This window comes from Prionailurus viverrinus, unplaced genomic scaffold (genome assembly GCF_022837055.1).
Source record: "Prionailurus viverrinus isolate Anna unplaced genomic scaffold, UM_Priviv_1.0 scaffold_33, whole genome shotgun sequence".
NCBI lineage: Eukaryota > Metazoa > Chordata > Mammalia > Carnivora > Felidae > Prionailurus > Prionailurus viverrinus.
In genome coordinates, this window is record NW_025927604.1 from 6,416,943 (window position 1) to 6,437,375 (window position 20,433).

Consider the following 20,433-nt stretch of genomic DNA (forward strand, 5'->3'; position numbering starts at 1 on the left):
ACACTCTGAGGTTTCGTGGAAAAAGGAAAGATGACTATCAAAACTTCACAGCTAATCCTTGTGGCTAGCAACCATTGCTAGAAGTTGAAATTAAAGAGCTTATCATCAGATTTAAGAGCACATTCACAGGCTATTAAACTAACGCAATCCCATATGATGGATTTAGAAACTATGTGATAAAGAACTACTGTCCTTTGTTTTCAAATAAAGGCTACAAGCGCCCAGGTATATGTGCTCCCTATTCAGCCAGTGCCATCTGGGTATAAAAAACAGGAAGTGCTGAGACCTTTCACTGAAAATAAAAATTCCTCTCCTGTATCACCCCTTTAAAGAGCAGACTTGGGGGGCGCCTGGGTGGCTCAGTCGGTTAAGCGTCCGACTTCAGCTCAGGTCACGATCTCACAGACCGTGAGTTCGAGCCCCGCGTCAGGTTCTGGGCTGATGGCTCGGAGCCTGGAGCCTGTTTCCGATTCTGTGTCTCCCTCTCTCTCTGCCCCTCCCCCATTCATGCTCTGTCTCTCTCTCTCTCCCCAAAATAAATAAACGTTAAAAAAAAAAATTTTTTTTAATAAAAAATTAAAAAAAATAAATAAAAAGCAGACTTGGGTGGGATAGGAGGCAAAGTTAAGACAGATCTGAAAGCACAACCGTAACCTACTAATTTTGAATCCCTTCTCAAAAACAAAGAGCAAAGTTATGGAAAAGACAAGAACAAAGAAGTAGATTATTTTAATATATACCAAATCTTCCAGATTGCAATTAGCTCCATTCTTAATTAATTCTTTCACTATTTCCAAGTTGCCTTGTTCAGCAGCTATCATCAGTGGAGTCTGGCCACACTAGAGAATATAAAAGACACAGAGAGCTTTTCAAGATGCTGTACTTTAACTGAAATGCCACAGTTAAATATACCCTGCTTATCACAATGGTATGTCAAACATTGTTTACAGAATTTCTTAAGTTTACAAACACCTTTGAAATCTTAAGTTTCCAGTTGACTAATAATATAAAAGTCAAAGAGAAAACAAAACGGTTTTTTTTACTACGGCATTAGTAGTCTATTTTTGATGCTAAATTTCATTCAAAATAAATAAACATGAGGGGAACCTGGGTGGCTCAGTCGGTTAAGCGTCTGACCTTGGCTCAGATCATGATCCCATGGTTTGTGAGTTCGAGCCCCACAATGGGCTCTGCACTGACAGTGGAGCCTGCTTGGGATTCTTTCTCTCTCTCTCTCTGTCTCTCTGTCTCTTTCTCTCTTCCTCTCTCTCTCTCTCTGCCCCTCCTCACTTGTGCTTTCTCTCTCAAAATAAATAAACTTAAAAAACAAATAAGTCAACATGAATAATACTAGGCTCTGAAAAGTAATCACCACAATGTATATAAAAATCTTAGCATTCGGGGCACATGAGTGGCTCAATTAGTTAAGCATCCAACCTTGGCCTGGGTCATGATCTCACCGTTCCCGAGTTCGAGCCCCGTGTCAGGCTCTGTGCTGACAGCTCAGCACCTGGACCCTATTTCAGATTCTGTGTCTCCCTCTCTTTCTCTGCCCCTCCCTCACTCACACGGTCTCTCTCTCTCTCTCTCTCTCTCTCTCTCTCTCTCTCTCTCTCTCAAAAATAAACATTTTTTAAAAAACTCTTAGCATATTTATGGTAACCAAAATCTCTAACTATAGCAGATAGAATATGATACAGAATGTGGTTTTAATATATTTAAGATGTTTGTCAAGGGCAAAGGGGAGGAAAGTAAAATAATAAATAAAAACCATCTAGGTGCTATATATATAATATACATAAGCAGTTTTTTTAAGACCTCCCTTCTAATCTTAATTCATTAAACTAAAGCTTCTGCTCATTACACCACAGTTTCCCAGCCTGTGTGCCTAGAATAAGACACGGTAATAAGAGACAGTACTTCCTGAGCCCTGAGACAGCGTGGCAGGGCCCGGGCAGCCAGATCCTGGGATGGGTTCGCCTCCAGCAGCAAGGCTCACCTACAGCAAGGGCAACGCACACACTGGCGCCTTCTCTAAGGGCCACGGTGTGAAACAGGTTAGCGGCTCTGGGCTAACGGTGATGGTACTAAAGGTGTTACCACATACTTAAGGTATACGAGAAAAGATTTACACTGAAAATTAAGTTCAAGTAGATAAATATTTATCTAAGCATCTATTTACTATGTGTATATCAGTGGGGGGTGGGGGAATAGCCGTGATTTTTAAAATGCTAATATGACATCATTTCTCTGCTTAAAATCCTCAGTGGTTTCCTGTTGCTCTTTTGGATCAGAACCAAAATATTGACAGTGGCTGTGGCAGGACTACCTCAAAACCTATTCTGGGCCATTCCCTCCTCACCAACAAACCCGTAAGCTCTTTCCCACCTCTGGACCCTCACACAAAGTTTTCCCTCTGTCCCACCCAATTAACTACCAAGAATAAAGTCGCAGCTGTTTCTAAGTTACTCTCTCTCCACAACTGTAGTATGAAGATTGGTTAAGCAAGAACTAATAGAACAAACAAATGTTTTGTTATAAGGCCCAGCTTATAAGGTCACATCAGCTCTTGGGTCAAATATCAACCCCTCAGGGAAGCCTTACCAACTCCTCTAGTTTTCCTTTACTATACTAATCCTTGTTTGTAATTACTTACATTTGTGGGATTAACACCTGATTATTATCCTTTCTCTTAAAGGCTCTAAACTCCACGAGAGTAAGAAGCATGTCTGTTCTTTTATTTAATACTATATCCCACCCCCCCCAAAAAAGAGAAGCAAACCAGGAAACAGACTCTTAACTATAGACAACAATCTGATAGTTACAGGAGTGGAGGGGATGGGGGATGGGTCAGGCGGGTGATTGGGGGGGCGCCTGGGTGACTGGGGGGGCACCTGGGTGATTGGGGAGTGCCTGGGTGATTGGGAGTGCCTGGGTGATTGGGGAGTGCCTGTGTGATTGGGGGGCGCCTGTGTGACTGGGGGGGAGCGCCTGGATGATTGGGGGGGCGCCTGGGTGACTGGGGGGGCGCCTGGGTGATTGGGGGGCGCCTGGGTGATTGGCAGACACCTGAGACACCTAGTGGCTCAGTCAGCTAGGCATTTGACTCCTGGTTTTGGCTCAAGTCACAATCTCACGGTTCCATGAGTTCGAGCCCGCATTGGGCTCTGTGCTGGCGGTGCAGAGCCTGCTTAGGATTGTCTCCCTCTCTGTCTCTGCCCCTCCCCTGCTTGTTCTCTCTCTCTCTCTCTCTCTCTCTCTCTCTCTCTCATTTTTTTAAAAAACAAGCAAATAATTACAATAATTGGCAAAAATGCAACAGATGCTATTATAAGAAGAACATAAGAGTTAAACACAAATATTGGTTTAAACAAAGCACACATGTAAAGTGCATTAAACACAGACATTCTTATAGAACAACGGATACTAAATTACATGTCATTCAACCAAAGTCATTAGGGAATGAGATATTATCCACAAATAGATTTTCCAGGTGAAAAAGTTTATCCTTTAAACATTAAATTTGATTATATATTGTATGATAGGCATTAATTTATAAAGCAATGCACACATTACTTACTACTTATTAAACAGATTACCTTTACACATCATGTTTACAATTCTGAGTCACAACTGCAGACATCAATTATCACACCCAGCTTGCCTCTGTCAGCTCTAACCTCTGACCAACTTTCTGCAGCACCCTTCTCCCTTCTAATCAACCAGGATAAAAAGTGAGACAACAAAGTCATTGGTATAATATATAAATTAAAGCCAATTAACCCTGACTCTATGGCCCTAAGGATATATGAATTTTACATCAGGATTTTCAGATTAGTAACTCCAGAGATTCAGATGTTTTTTGTTTACTTTTGGGGGCCACAGTCACGTCAGATAGTTCACAGAGACAGGTGCTTCTAGCATATGAGGGGAGAAAATAACGTAGATGTGTAAAAATACCTATAACACAAACACGGAAGATGATATAAATGTGATTAACTAGAAACACGCCAGACGAAAGACTTGAATAGTCGTTAGTTTCTCTTGGAGAAACTATTAGTTGTCTCCCAATATCGAGGGACGGGATTGTGTTAGGGGCGGCAACGTGCTCAGCTTAAAAACAAAACCAAAACCAAAATGCCCACGTAGTTCAGCCTGGCTTGCAGCTGGAATGATCCCAGGACACTGCCCCGGCTAAGTGGCCCAGGCCGGCCCGGGAACCGGATGAGCTCGGCCGGCCTGTCTCTGGGCTTCTTGCCTCACGAGACACAATGTGGCGTTGTGACGGCCAACGCGAAGTGACCAGCACACAGTGAGGAGTGGACAGAAGGGCAGAAGGAGCCTGGGAAGATCTCCTGAAGCCGTCATATCAACCTTGGAATGGTTCCTCCGGCTTATCAGCGCGTGAGAAAAATAAGACCTTAAGTTGATGGAGACATGGTTGTAGGAGCTGTCGCACGCAGTCCAAAGCGATCCTTAACTGATACACCTTTGACAACTACACCACTCAAAAAGATAAATAATTTACCAAAAAGGTTGCCTTGAAGTTATTACATTCTAAAAGACAGAAGAAAAGTGACCTTATAAGCTGGGCCTTATAACAAAACGTTCGTTTATTCTATTAGTTCTTGCTTAACCGATCTTCTAACTACAGTTGTGGAGAGAGAGTAACTTACAACAGCCGTGACTTTATCCTTCCATTTTCAAATGAATCGCTAAAGGCCCTTTCCATACCTAATCCCACGCATCCCAGCAAACCCCAAGCCCACTGCTTTCCAAACTACACAGGATCACCTGTTCACACAACCCTTACTCCACTTACGATGACCTCAAGCCGGAACACATTAGAACAGAACACTGCACCAAGGGACGTTCCCCCGACAGGTCACCATACTTTATCTCGGCTCCCCAGAAGACTACAGTGCAAAAGCACTTCCTACTCAGGATCCCTTTTTGTTCTTCCCAAATCCTAGGTAGTCCTACTTGAATTTATTTAGGTGTACCAGACCCCAATAACCAGTGCCCTTTAAAGCAAATCTTGGGAGAATATATACTTCTTCCAATAATTGTAATGAAACTAAAACATTTTTAAATTCTCCTTTGAAATTTGCCTCAGAGCCTATTTCTAAGCACATAACAAAATCCACTCCTTGAATTGACAGTCCCACTTCATTTTCTTGGAGAATACTGTCCCACCTCAGCACTAAAATCTTACACCAAGAAGACCTCAGAGAAACTTTCTGTTCTTTTCTAAAAATAAAAGCCCATCACTACTTTACAAAGGGCGAAGACCTGCCATCATTGAGAATGTTCACAGGCTGAGATTTATCTAGTTTACAAATAAAGCAGAGAGAAAAGGTGGCAGGAAATTAGCATTTACTGATGGCAGCCAATTGTATGCTAAATACAGAAATTTCCCCCACATTATTTTATTTTATTTTAAGGTTTATTTATTGGGGGGGGGGGGGGGGGCGGTGAGGGAGAGGAGAGAGACAGACAGAATCCCAAGCAGGCTCCACGCCATCAGCACAGAGCCCAACACTGGGCTTGAACTCACAAACCACAAGATCATGACCTGAGCCAAAATCAGGAGGCAGATGCTTAACCGACTGAGCCGCCCAGGCATCCCACACAGGCTAAGTTCTTCTTGCATTTTGTTTTTAAAGTAGGTTCTACAACCCAGTATGGAGCCCAACATGGGGCTAGAACTCATGACCTTGAGATCAAGACCTGAACTGAGATCAAGAGCCAGTCGCTTAACTGTATTTTATTGATTTGAGACCTTTTCAAAACTGATAACCAAAACACATTAACATAAGGTAATTACATACTTTTAGGGGCAACAAAGAAGAGAGGAAATCTACACAACTTTATAGAATTCTAGAAAATTTAAATTTTATAAACACTTGTAGAAGAAAAATAAAAGGACTTGAGAAAGCTACTTTGTCTCCATCACTCACGCTGAGCCATAGTTTAACAATCCAGGTTGTTTCAAATCATTATTTTAAAACTCGAATTTGAATGGATACAATACTACACTAGATATAAATACCATTAATATTAGTTAAATGCTACCTCATGCATGATGTCAACTTAAGCTCTATACCAAATATGCTTAATTCTTTACACAAAGTAGATTAATAAAATTTTGTGCTCATTGATGTGCTATATTTGTCCTTGCATGTGAGGCTATTTTTTCAGTATTCCCATAGAAAATGTCTATGAAGTAATACTTACTATTTTTAAACTATAATCATTTTATTATTCCAAGTATGTTAATATATACTAATTAAAATGACCACTTTTGTAAGTAATTCTTTTTATTTTTTAAGTATATTTTTAAATTTATTTATTTATTTTGAGAGAGAGACAAGAGTGAGGGAGGGGCAGAGGGAGAGGCAGAGAGAGAGATCCCAAGAGGGCTCTGCATGCTCAGTGTGGAGCCCAACATGGGGCTCGAACCCACGAACTGCAAGATCATGACCTGAACCAAAATCAAGAGTTGGACACTTAACCGACTGAGCCACCCAGGTGTCCCTAAGTAATTCTTTCATAACAGTGAACAATCTCCAATTATAAATTTTCTCTTATCTGTTTAGAACAATTATTGACAATGCACAATCACAGAGGAGTCACCTACCCAAAACATACTGTGTTCAATATAGAAACAGTGAATGTATCAGTACATCATTGGATGAACTTACTCTGAAAACTCAAAGAATGGCAACAGAGCATAAACAGATTATGATCTGAAATCAAATAGAACAGCGTTCAAATTTGGGTTCTATCGGGTAATATCTTGGATAGGAAACTGAGGGATTAAGTCCTTTACCTGTAAATCAAGATAAGTATCAGCATTATTCTTTTATTTATTATTATTTTGCAATGTTTATTTATTTTTGAGAGAGAGAGAGAGACAGCACAAGCAGGGGAGGGACAGAGAGAGAGAGGGACACAAAATCTGAAACAGGCTCCAGGCTCTGAGATGTCAGCACAGAACCCAACATGGGGCTCGAACTCACAAACTTCAAGATCATGACCTGAGGCAAAGTCAGACACTTAATCAACTGAGCTACCCAGGTGCCCCTCAGCATGAGCTGATTCAATAAAAACACTAACTATCACAAGGTTACTGCAGTAACAAAATTTTTTTGTTAAGATTTCCTTATGAGAGCTAACATTTAATGAAATTTAGGTACCCTATGTCAAAAATAATCATAGTCATAAACTAGTAACTGTTGATTCAACAGCTTTAAAAACATTTATAATATTTGCATATTCATGTTCATAGCAGCGCTATTTAGGCAATAGCCAGGAGGAAGAAAAATCCCAAAAGTCCATCAATACATATATGCATAAACAAAATGTGGTATATACGTACAACTGAATGTCACTCAGCTTTAAAAAGGAAAGAAATGTTGTCACACGCTACAACATGATTGCACCTTAAGGATATTATGCTAAGTGAAATAAACCAGTCACAAAAAGACAAATTCTGTATGATTTCACTTATATGAGGGACAAAGAGCAGTCAAGTTCCTAGAAACAGAAGTAGAGGAGTAGCTGCCAGCGGCTGGGGAGAGAAAGAAATAGGGAGTTGGAGCTTCAAGTACTTTTAACAATCTTACCAAGGTTAAGAACTTCCTATTTCTTACATTTTTCCTTGGCACAACGCCTTGTACACAGTAGTCGGTAGTCAACCAATGTTTGTTCAAGGATTTTAATTTCAGAAACTTGGTCTTACCTCGTTTCTCTCATCTACATCTTTGCATTTTTCTAGAAGAGCTTTCAGGGCAGGAATGTTTTCCTCTTCCACATAATTTATTACACTCTGTGATATCAGAACTGACATTTTCACGAAAAGTTGTAGTTCTCTTTATTGCAAAACCTGTCAAAAGCAGATTAGATAAGACACACATATTGATTAGGAAAGCACAGATGTGACTGAGGGGGGAAAAAACCTAATTTACTACTAACTATCTTATCATTCTTCACCTTACATTTGTACAAATAGACCTCCACCTGCAGGAGCGAAGGCCCCACAGCCCAGCTGTCAAAACGCCCACCCCGCCCTTGCCAAGACTCACACACAACTCGGCCTTAACTCATCCAAGTCCCAAACTCCACACTCATCCCCCCAGCCGTCCTCATCACCTCCCCTACACAAAAGGAAGAGCTCCACTTCTCCTCCACCTCAGGAAATGGCAGCTCCAGCTCTGTTCCTCCATGGAATTCTCTCTGCCTTGTCTCACCCTCTCCACTCCACATTCAACCTATTAGCAAATCCTTTTGGCTCTACCTATAAAACATATTTCACATCCAACCACTACTCACCACCGCCATCACAACCACCCTGGTCCAAGCCACTGTGACTTCTCATCTAGATCCTAACTGTTCTCCTTCCTTCCGTTCGCCTTCCTCACAATCGATCCTCCGCGAGGCAACCACGGCGATCTTCTGAAAACATAAGTCTGACCAGAGCTTCTTAACGCATAACATGCATCGGCATCACCTAGACAGCCTGTAAAACACAGATGCCTGGGCCTCGCCCCCAGAGTCTGACTTGGTAGGTGTGGGTGCAGCCCCTGAGTCTGTATCTTTAACAAGGTCCCGGCAGCCGCTGCTGCTGACTGAAGAACCACACCTGGCAGAGCACTGAGTCAGATTACATCCTTCTTTGCTCAAAGCCTTCCAATGGCTTCGCCAGGAACTCAAATCACGGGTGTTACCTTGGTCTCGATGACTCTAAGTGACCTCATCTCCCACCACTCTCCCTTATCCATTTCATTGCCTGAAGAGGTCAAGTGCTGTGCCACCCCAGGGATTCTGTCTGCCTAAATCTCTTCCACCGAAACGCACATGGCTCCCTCCCTCACTTCCTTCAATCACCTTGTTAGGAAAGTCTAATCTGACCATGTGATGTGAAATAGTAACAACCTCACACATACTCCACAGGGGTCCCCACATTCCCACCTCCTTGCCCTCCTTTATTTCTCAATGGCCCTTACCACCATTGGAAATACGACATCTTGTGTGTTTATTGTCCATCTACCATTACTAGAATGTAAATGCAAAAAAAGTAGGCATGATGTTGTATCCAGTTGGACACCCAAATACAAATAAACAAATCTCAACCCATACCTTACACAAAATGCATATACTAAAATTGACCTAAATATCTAAAAAACACAAAACTTCTAGAAGATAATATAGACTATTCTGGATTAAACAAAGATTTCTTTGATATGACACTAAAAGCATGGTTCTCAAAAAAAGAAAATCGATAAATCAGTTCACTGAAATTACAGACTTTTTCTCTAAGAGAATACCATTACCTGGGACTAGTGATGTCTTTTTTCCTTCCATTTCCCCCCCCCCCTTGAACAATGTCAATTACTGGTATTCCACGCTTGTCCCCTCATCGTACTTTATAGCTCCTGACTTCTCGAGTTTCACGTGTTCACAGACGGACAGGAATCATGCCCCAGGATGGCTCTACCCCGAGCTTTACTCATACCTGATTTCTATGATGAGATTTAGAACCTGAGAGCTGAAATTCAAATGAGTTTTGGGACTCTGAGTTAACACTGAACTGAGACTTTGGGGGCCCTTGGGATAGGTTGATGTGTTTTGCATGTGGGATGGAAGTCTATCTTTGGGGACCAGAAGACAAACTATTCCACTATATGATTCCATTTATATGACATTCTGAAGAAGGAAAACTATATGGACAGAAAATAGAACAGAGGTTGTCAGAGTCTAAGGGGGGAGAATGAGGTGACTACATTGGGGTACAAGAGCATTTGGGGAGTTCTTGGACTATTCTATATTCTGATTGTGGTGGTAGTCACATGATTATATGCATGTGTCAAAATTCAAAACTGGACACTAAAAAGGTAAATAATATTGGTGTGAATTGTACCTCAATAATACCTTATTTTTTAAAAAATCCTCAAAGTTAAGTAACTTCACTCCTCAGAATCAATTCTAAAAACATAAAAAACATGGACAAAGATTTTAAATACAACACAATTTTATTCATAAGAACAAAAACTCAGATATGGGAGATTACATAAATTATGATATGGTCACACAGTGGAATCAGATAGAGTCGTCGACATGTTTCCAAAAAAATATACTAATGAAAAAAATGTTCGTGATATATTTAGTGGCAGAAAAAAAAACTACAACAAAAAAACAAAAAAACTATACAACATCTCAACTATTTTAAATATATACGTTTTAAAGTACTGAAATGAAACAGATCAAATGGTGATGGCATTGATGTAAATTTTATTTTCTTTAGAAACTTTATTTCCTAATGCTTATCCCCTCTCCAGGAAGTATAATTGACATACAATATCCTATTAGTTTCGAGTGTACGTTGTTATCTCCATCTGTCACTACACAAAGTTATTACAATACTATCGACTCTACTGACTGTACTCCCCAGGCCGTACATTACATCCCCTAGAATATGATATTTTGTCACTGCAAACCAGTGAGAGAAATTTTTTGAAGTCATCACCAATATCCAACGCCTCCATTTGTTCTCACATCTTCTAGGATCGAGGCTAAAACCCCACTCAACCCCACAGCCCAGCCAAGCTGAAGCACTCAAAGTTGCCCCCACCTGCGTCCTGCTCCACACACCCCTCCCTTTTGCTCAACTTACTCCCTCCATTTTGAACACTATCCTCACATCCACCCTTTCAAAGCACCGACTGCTCTCTTCAGCGTGCAACAGTTACCATTTTCAGTCTAATGTATTTCCCAACATCTGAGATGGGCCAACCCCACTCTCAGTGCCCGAGCTCAGGGCCTTCACCATATATGCTAATCAAGACTCCTGAGGGTACAAGAGACAAATTTAACCCAGCTTCAGCCAAACAGGAGACTTATTTTAAGGATACTGATTTATTTCCCATAAGCACACTGTGGGAAAGGTGGGTGTCCCTGGGCCTCAAATGCCAGGAGAATTCTCATTCTCTATTATAGACCAACGTTTTCTACACAAGTGGAAAAATGGCTGCCAAGAGCTATCTAGGCCCAAATCAGGTTCTCAAATCAGAGAAAGCAGATGGTGGTTTGTTCCCAGATTCAAAAGTCCCAGCTTGGATCAAGTGCCAACCAGAACCAATTAACTATGGTCACAGGGTTGGGAGGGGGTTACAAGGTCACATAGTATTGGCACTGTTTTCAGAAAAGAGAAAACTGTTATAATCTAGGCACTTGTCCTAAAAACTCCTACTGCACCTTCTCTCACCTGGATCAATGTGATAGTCCCCCAACTTAGTAAGTCTCCTGTCTCCAGTCTTCCCCTACCTCAACCCAACTGCCACGGCGAAGCAAGAGGGATCTAAAATAACTTCCTTTTTAAAATCCTTCTGTTAGTTCCCCATAAATTCATGCCGGGAGAACAAAAGATGGTGGTTTTATTACTCACGAGTCATTCAAGGAATTGAAGCCCCTGAAGCCTTTAAACGCCATTGTAAATATTCACTATTCAATTCTACGATTCCTATGGAAAACTCTGCTCTGTGCAGAGCAGTGAGAACTCATACACGCATTCCTGGGTTACGATGGTGAAGACAGGTAGATCCTTCACAGTCTGGCCACATCTGACCATTCCAGCCCCACCTCTGTCTCCCCTTCCAGACCCATCCCTCCCACCCTCTACCCAAACCTGCTTCCCCACTCCCAGGTCCAGGCAGACTCATCTACTAATCTGACCGCCCCACACTTTCTTTTTGCTAGGCCTCCGCACCCATATCCCCCTGAGTTTAGAAAGCCCATCCTCCACAGATATGCCCAGACAGTTTCTACTCGTCTTCTGGACGTGGCTCTAACGTTATCTTTTTCTGGAAAGATAGGCTGCTCACTCTGAGTTGGGCCAGTGCCCTGACTCTCCGACTCCACACTCTGTGCATACACCTAAACTTAGACTGCTTATATACCATTTTACCTATCCTTGTCCACAGCTCTAAACTCCAAGTTCTTGCAAGAACCACCTGGTATCTAACACAATGCCCATAAAATTGGGGCCGAGAAAGAGAAAAGCAGCCCCTGGCTGTCAGGAACTGGCCTGGCACGCACAGCCTGACCCTGGTACTGTCATGTGAAGATAAACACGGACAGCCAAGTGACTGTGTAGTGTATACCCAAGAAACAATGAATAGCATGGCGGGGGGGGGGGGGGGGGGAGTTTTAAGTAAAAGTGAGAGCTAAGACTGGAAAGTGAGGGTGGCTGGTTAGATCCTAACTTCTTCAAAGATGAGGGCTGTCTCTCCTTCGTTCTCATCTCCCCAGAACCTACCACAGGAGCAGTGCAGGTAGAAACATCCCAGATAGCTGTCAAACTGGATAAATGCACAGGTATACCAAACGTGCCCCCTCCGTAGGTCTTTGCTGCCCACAGGCTCTGCTTCCCTCAACAGCCCCGTTTTCTACCATCAACATAACCAAGGATGGGCACGTGATCTGGGACCTGCGAATGCTCAAAAACATAAGCCAGGCCAACGAGATTCCTCCCTTGAGAACTGGGAATTAGAGACAAAGACTCAGTTATTATGGGCCATTTTCAAAACGATATAGTTTTGAGACAGCCAGTCAGCAGAGAGAGAACTGAACAGATAAGAACAGAGAAAACGACTCCTCATAAGGCAGAAAACAAACGTGGCCCCCGGGGAGAGGGGCAGAAGGTGAAGCTGCCCTGGATGCTGACTTCTTGCTGATTCCCATCAAGTCCCATAAATCTCCTTTTCCCTGAGGTAAAAGAGTTAAGTCTCCAGCCCTTGCCCTCAAAACAGCCCTAAATGGTGGCAGATAAAGCTGAGAAACTGACAGTTTTTGAGCAAAGGCAGGAAGAGGGAGATGGCACGCTGGCATGGTCCTGGGGAAGGTAATCTCCCAGCGGCGTTCGTGACCCCGACTTGAAAAACACAAAAAATGAGAACTCCCCAGCCAGGGAACCACCAAAACAACCCAGGGGAGAGGGGACGGGCGGTGGGGATGACGAAGAAAGGACAGATATGAGCTCGAACAAGGTAAGATCCTCCATATTTGACCTTTTCACCTACCAAAATATCGAGAAGAGAGATTCGGGATGTAAGATCAAAGAAACCATGCGACTGGAGATTTTTTTTTTTTTTTAAATCTTTGAAAACTCAAAGATGATTAGATGCCAAGCATAGGTGGCTGGAGGAGGGTGCAGCCATTAACAAAAAGAGGGAAGAGGGAACTCGGAAGTGGGGGTGGGGGAGGGGTGGAGTCAGGAGTTCTCTCTGCAGGGTAGTGCCCCCCTCCCTCCTCACCACTCCCGCCCTGGGGTGCCTTGGCAGGCTGAATTTGAGGTGCTCCAAGAACAGCTGGGTTGGATAATCCACCCGGCACTGGGAAAAACAGATCTGGAAATCATTCACACAAAGAATGCAGAACAAGGATTCTCATCCTTGCGTCCACCGGAGTGACTTGGTAAGTGGGCCAGATACACGTATTCCTTGGCTTCTCCCCCAGAGAATCCCATTGGGTAGATCTGGGGTGGGCCCAGAACCGACATTTTAACAAGCACCCCAGAATGATTCTCACGAGCGTGTCCGTGCCACTAAAGCTCCAGAACAAAGAACGCAGTCTTGCCCGCAGAATTTATCAACCTTGACTCTCCATCAACTCCCCTAAGGTGCTTTAATTTTTTACACGTTTGGTCCTCCGTGTTGCCCAAGTATGGGCAATGCCAAGACGTCAGAATCACCCCCGCCCCCCACAATCGGAAGGGGTGATTCCAGAGCCACACCCCAGGCCAGCGGTAAGGCTAGCAAAACCACATTTTTAGCCAGCGCCCCTAGCGGCCGGCAGAGACGCTGCCCTAAACGGTCATTAATAAGAAAACACTGCTCGTCGGTTTAAACCCCTGTGTCAACAACGACTTGAAAGAAAAATAACCCAATATTGCTGGCTGACAAGGAAATCGCTTCCCTAGAAATAAATCCCAGGCGCGTCGCAATCAATGGCTTGCCGGTATTCTGCCGGGCAGATAAAGGCCCACACAGGACAATGGAGCAATGAAGCCCGGTAAGAAAGCAAGGGAAGAAAACCAACCACCCCGCCCTTGGAAGCCCGGGGAGAGAAATCTGGAACGCCTGCGGTAACGGTACCAGCGACGGCGGGTCCCCCAGTGGAGGCCGTGCCAGCTGGACAAAAGAAAAACAATGGTTTCACTCAGGTTCCCCGCCCCCAGCCAAGCACCTCTCCGCCGGCCGGCGGACTGACCACCGCGGACACCAAGTCCCAGACCTTCCCGGCGCTCCAGCTGGCCGGACCCCGAGCCCCCCCCCCCCCCGCCCCCACCCCGGCTCCCAGCCGCGACCCCCCACCCCCTGCCCGGCCCTCTCCCCGCCCGGCCGCGGCCCTTCCTCGCAGGGCCTCCCCCCTCCCCCCTCCCCTCCCCCCCACGCCCGGCCGCGGGCCCTCCGCGCTCGGCCTCGCCCCCTCCCCACCCACCTCCCTCCTCACCCGGCCGCAGGCCCCTCCACACCCGGCCTCGCCCCCTCCTCACCAGGCCGCGGGCCCTCCGCACACGGCGTCGCCCGGCGAGACACCCGGCCTCGCCCCCTCCCCGCTGGGCCTCGCCCCCACCTGCTCGCCCCAGTCATCCCGCGAAGCCGACCACCGCACTGACCGTCTCATAACGCGGCCCGAGGACCGCGCCTACAGCTCGAACGGAAAGGACCCGCTTTGCCGCGGGCGCTGTCAGAGGACGGGAAAGGGAGAGACGGCGGCTTTCAGCGCTTCGCCCTCAACAAACCCGGCGGCCATTTTCCTCCATCAACGCGAACTGACAGATCACGTGGCCGCGGGTGACGGGGCGGGGCGGAAGGTGGCCACGCCCCCCCGGCGGGCGGGGGCCAGCCCCGAAGGCTGCGGGGCGCGCGCGGGCGGGTGGGTGTGGTGCAGGGTCAGCGAATCACCGCGCCCAGCGGCCCTCCGCCCCCTCCCTCTGGCCTCCAAAGGGGTGCAATTTGACCAGCGCCGCGGGCAGTATTTTCTTCCTCGTCGGTGTCACTCTTCCGATTATCGTTCACTCACTCCTAATCCCTATTCACCATTGTAATCAAATTGTACGCAGAGTAACTTAAACCCAATTATAATTTCAGAAGACATCTCTAAGGCCTTGCGAACGAAGGCCTGCTCAAGCCCCTTCCTCGGGAACCCACAGGAGAGGTGTCAGCCCCGTGGAGCGCCTGTGGGATCTGCACTCCTGGTCTTCCAGAGAGCCCACCGCCTCCCTCCCCGGCTCCCCAGACCCCTGGCCAGCCCGGGCCGTCCACCCAGTCTCTGCTGAAGGTACCTCGGTCTTTCCCGAGGCCAGAGCGATTGACAGCTTTCAACTCACTTCTCACTGTTTCACTCGGTTCCAGACTCCTTCCTGGAAGTGTTCCCCTCTCTGGGCTTCTATGATTCTCATTCTGCTAGTTTTTCTCCCATTCCTCTGGCTGCACCTGTCAGATTCGACCTCCCTTAAATTGCTGGTGTTTCCAGAGTTCAGCGCAAAGCTGGACTCTTCACCGTCCCCACCCAGTGTGGTCCTCCTCCTGGACTGCTCCTGTCTGGGGACCTGGCGCCTGTCGCCCAGCCACCGAGACCTAGACCGGAATTGCGAAGTCTTTTTATAACCTCTCCCTCCCCTTCCCAGTGACATCCCATCAGCCTCTTTGTCAACCCCCATCAGTCTAAAGGCTGCTGAAGCTCCCCCCCCAGGGCTATCCCCAGAGCCCCCAACCCTCTCCCTGCCTCTGCTGGTGCCCTGCTAACTGGTTCTCCAGCAGATTGCTCCCTCAGGTCACTGCTTTGCCTAAACTCCTCAGCAGCCTTCCATTTCCATAAAATAGATTCCCAAAAAGTACTTAACATTCAAGACTCCTGGGGGTGGGCGGGCCCCTGACCCACTTCTAACCCCTGCTCCATCCACTAGTTTCCGCCTATCCTGCCCCCACCCCCAGGCTGGCAAGTATTTACAGTTCCTGGAACAATGGGCCTGACTCTTCCTCATTTCCATTCTTTTCCCAGGACGGTCTTCCCTGCCTCTTGCCCAGCTGCTTCCAAGAGATGAATTCCTTTTTCTAAGATACCATTTAAGTAGTCCCCAGTTTTGTATAGCTTCCTGGAAGACTTCAAGCAGAGCTGGCCAGTCCATCTTCGGTATCCATAGGGCCTAGTAGGTACTCAGCATGTGTTAGAGCATTTTTAACCTGTTTACCTGTCTTCTCCCACTATAAGGTTCAGTACATCCTTATTCCGCACCAACCCCCTTGCCCTGTTTGGAACAGTGTCTGGCCTTAACAAACCACTGAGAAAGAAACCACACTACCTACAACGCTGTCAAATTATTTGGGGGTGCTCCCTCCTGGTCTCATGCATGTCCCAGCAATATCTGATGGAGCCATACTCCTTGTTGGCTTTTTCTAGAAGTTGCCAGCTTGATCCACGGAGAAATGTTTTCAATGGTTCCCAGCCTTGGCACACCAGACGCATCCGTGGACCTTCTTAAAAACTAAGAGCAGGGGCGCCTGGGTGGCTCAGTCGGTTGAGCGTCCGACTTCAGCTCAGGTCACGATCTCATGGTTCGTGAGTTCAAGCCCCGCAACAGGCTCTGGGCTGATGGCTCAGAGCCTGGAGCCTGCTTCCAATTCTGTGTCTCCCTCTCTCTCTGCCCCTCCCCCGTTCATGCTCTGTCTCTCTCTGTCTCAAAAATAAATAAACATTAAAAAAAAAATTAAAAAAAAAAAAAAACTAAGAGCACACTTGGGGACTTAAAAAAACATCTCCCCAGCTGATCCCAATGACATACCATTCTCAGACTTGGGTTTGAGTCCCATCATGTCCAAATCAGTGATTTCAATATGAACATACTGTTTTAATGTCAAGTGAGTGTTTGAAGGCCTACACAGGATAGCAGGGGACATTTTAGTAACCCCTGATTGTGACAGTGACATGGGAATAGGAATTTGTGGTTTGACAAGAATCGGTAGCCCCAGAAAGGTAGCCTGGGCTCGAAACACAATGAACTGAGTAGTCAGCCAGGCATTTGACAGATGTTCTGGAGGAGTTTGCGCACACAAAGAGAAAACGTGGCTTACATATCAGAAAACAGGCCAAGAGGCACTGAAGATCTCACTGAAGTGTCGGCCAGGGAGATGATGACTCAGGAAGGCAGGGTTCTTGAATCCTCATGCGCCTTCCCCAAGGAGCTCCCCCGCCTGTGATAATCCCGTGTGGCACCACCACGCGCCGCAGCCCCTTCACCCCATAATTTCTGGAAGCGCAACGGGCCTGCCCGGTTAGCACAACCACCCCTTCCAACAAGCTGGCGTTAGACAGGCCTCAGCTTCTGTATCAGCTGAGCTCTGCCCACCCAGCAGGTGCCAGCCAGGCTGAGTGCCAGTGAACCGCCTCTCCAGAACACCTCTCTGGGGGATACTGGAATATACAACAGCAAGCAAGGTACGGGAGGTGGGGCAGGAAGCTCTGGTCCTCCAGCTTAGGTGGTCCCAAGCACCCATGCACTGCTGTGGGGATTTCTCAGTTAAGAGCCTGGCACATCCCATTCTAGAAGTGCGACGTTCGGTCCCAGACGCCAGAAAGACGATTGCCGATGCTACCTGAATGCCCTCCCTTCCTCTCTCACCCCCCCTCCCAAAAAAACCCTGAAGATACTCAGTGTACAAGTGGTTCTTTTAGGAATCGTTTTTAAAACAGTCCATATAACAGCCTGGAAAGAAGCTACTGGAAACAGGCTTTACTCCAGCCCAAATTTTAGCGGAGGATGAGAGGAAGGTCAGATGACAGCAAGGAAAGCAGAGAGAGAGAAGAGAGAAGCACTGAGGGAAATGAAAGATCTTGCCAGCTAGGGTTCCTCCTCCCTTGCAGATCTGACCTGGGGAAGGGAGAACCTTAAATTCAGGAGTTTTAGTATTATCCAGGCCATGCATTTAATTACCAAAGTGAGAATCTTTAAACCAAAAGTGAACAGAGAGTTTTATGATCTAAGAGGGAGGAGAAAATTATTTTTTTTTAAAGTTCATTTATTTATTTTGAGAGCGAGCGAGCGAGAGAACGCATATGGGCGCATAGCAGGGGAGGGGCAGAGAGAGAAGAGAGAATCCCAAGTGGGCTCCACACTGTCAGCATAGAGCCCAGTGCAGGGCTCCAACTCTTGAACTGTTAGATCATGACCTGAGCCGAAATCAGGAGTCAGACGCTTAACCAACTGAGCCACCCAAGCGCCCCAAGGAGGAAAATTGTTAAGTGATGAGCCCTACTGGATATTTCATCCGCTCCCAGGGGTGGGGAGCGAAGTGTAGCTGTAGAGTTTGTGCAGGTGCGGTTCTGAGGAAAAGAGAGTTATTTTATAATCCCGCCATATCCCACTCTCCTCTATCAACGCAATGGTTACATTTAGGAAATTACATCTGTTTTGATAATAAATATGCCCTAACTCATGACAAATGTCGTTTATTCCTTTCCTGCTTAGGGATTCTAATACTCCCACCTTGCTACAATGTAACTATTGCAAAATAGAACTGAAATTCCTTCTCCTCCGTTTTCTTTCCAGCCTCTCTCTTTTTCCACTTTCCTTGATCTTTTTGCAGTTTATACAGCTTGCCTAAATCTTTCTGGCAAACCCATCCGAAGGCTTTCCTGCTTCAGCAGAAACACGTCAATCACTCTAAGAGGCTGGCCTCTCTACGTGTCCTGTGCCATTACGTGCAAGGAAAACTATGAAGTATCGTTCCACCCCTCACCACCCTCCCCATCAACACTGTAATTTTAATCACCCTTCTATCTTTTTTAACAGTATCAGCATATCGGGATGAGGATCTCAGCAGCCCAATCTCCTTACATGGCTTCAGTTTCATTTTAGATCATATTTTCCATAGAAATCTTAAGAAGTTATACACACTATGTTGCTTTTAAAACGGCCTTCCTTTGGGGTGCCTCTTGGTTTCAGCTCAGGTCATGATCTCATGGTTTGTGAGTTCAAGCCCCACGCCTAGGCCCTGCACTGACAGCTTTGCAGCCTGCTTGGGATTCTGTCTCCCTCTCTCTCTGTCCCTCCCCCACCCTCTCAAAAGAAAAAAATAAACATCTTAGACTGCTTTCCAGGGGTGCCTGGGTGGCTCAGTTGGTTAAGTGTCCGACTTCAGCTCAAATCGTGATCTCACGGTTCGTGGGTTCAAGCCCGTGTGCTGACAGCTCAGAGCCTGGAGCCTGCTTCAGATTCTATGTGTCCCTCTCTCTCTGCCCCTCCCCTGCTTGTGCTTTATCTCTCTCTCTCTCTCTCTCAAAAATGAATAAACATTAAAAAAATTTTTTTAATTTTTTTAACTGCTTTCCTTTGATTATAAAAGGAGCATGTGTTCATTATGAAGAATTTGGAAAATGCAAAAAACCTGAAGAGGTATCTCTCCTAATCTCACCACGGAGAGTTCTTTAACTTTCTAAATAGATTTGAAACAAAAACTTTACTGACCAAAGTTATTACCTGTTTTTTTTTGTAAGTTATCATTTATTTTGAGAGAAAGAGAGAAAGAGCACACACGCAAGCAGAGGGGCAGAGAGAATCCCAAGCAGGCTCCATGCTGTTAGCACAGAGCCCAACATGGGGCTCGATCCCACGAACCATGAGATCATGATCTGAGCTGAAATCAAGAGTTGGACACTCAACCAACTGAGCCACACAGGTGCCCCAACCAAAGTTGTTGCTTTAAACATCCATTACTGAAAAGGAGAGGGGATAACAGGGATGTTGTTGAGATGTCATTTTTTTTTTGCCTTAATTAATGATGGTGTCACTGTCACTTCTCTTAGTATCTTTGCCAGCTTCCTCCCTGACTAATTAGTATGTTCCCTCTACATTAAAACACACACACACACACACACACACACACACACACACACACGCACACAGAAGGAAGTCTCCTTCACCCTCAGATGCACCAGAAAGAAAAGGAATACTCTGGAACACCGCATTAAGAACAGAAATGAGAGGCAGTGCTGAGGGGCAAATGTACAACCCTGTGCACAGATGGAGTGGGGACAGAGGGAGAGACAGACAGAAAGAGGGACAGAACTGGAGGAAAGAAAGTTATAACAGAGTTCATTATCAGTTCATATGAAATAGACTTTGAGTTTTAGTTGTTTGCAGGGCGACTAAAGTCAAACAAGAAAATTAGCAATTCAGGAAACAATAAATGTTGGTGAGGATGCAGAGAAAGGGGAATCCCTTCGCAGTGCTGGTGGGAATGCAAACTGGAAAACAGTATGGAGGTTCCTCAGAAAATTAAAACTAAGACTACCCTACAACCCAGCAATTGCACTCCTAGGTATTTATACAAAGGATACAAAAATACTGATTCGAAGGGGCACGTGCACCCC

General features: G+C 45.7%; 1 protein-coding gene across 7 annotated transcripts in view; it reads right to left on the reverse strand.

Moving 5' to 3' along the window:
- Window positions 1-14,813, reverse strand: part of KIDINS220 (kinase D interacting substrate 220) — a 97,907-nt gene extending 83,094 nt beyond the window's left edge. For 5 of the 7 annotated variants that reach the window (XM_047845126.1, XM_047845124.1, XM_047845125.1 and 2 more), the window contains exons 1-3: window positions 14,678-14,813; window positions 7,745-7,888; window positions 741-839 (exon numbers count right to left, since the gene is read on the reverse strand). In XM_047845126.1, coding sequence (XP_047701082.1) covers window positions 741-839; window positions 7,745-7,852 — 207 coding nt within the window. In that variant the 5' untranslated portion in view covers window positions 7,853-7,888; window positions 14,678-14,813. Of the gene's footprint in view, window positions 1-740; window positions 840-7,744; window positions 7,889-14,634 lie in introns of all 7 variants that reach the window. The other 2 variants (XM_047845123.1, XM_047845127.1) reach the window with 2 other exon arrangements.
- Window positions 14,814-20,433: the final 5,620 nt, after the last annotated feature.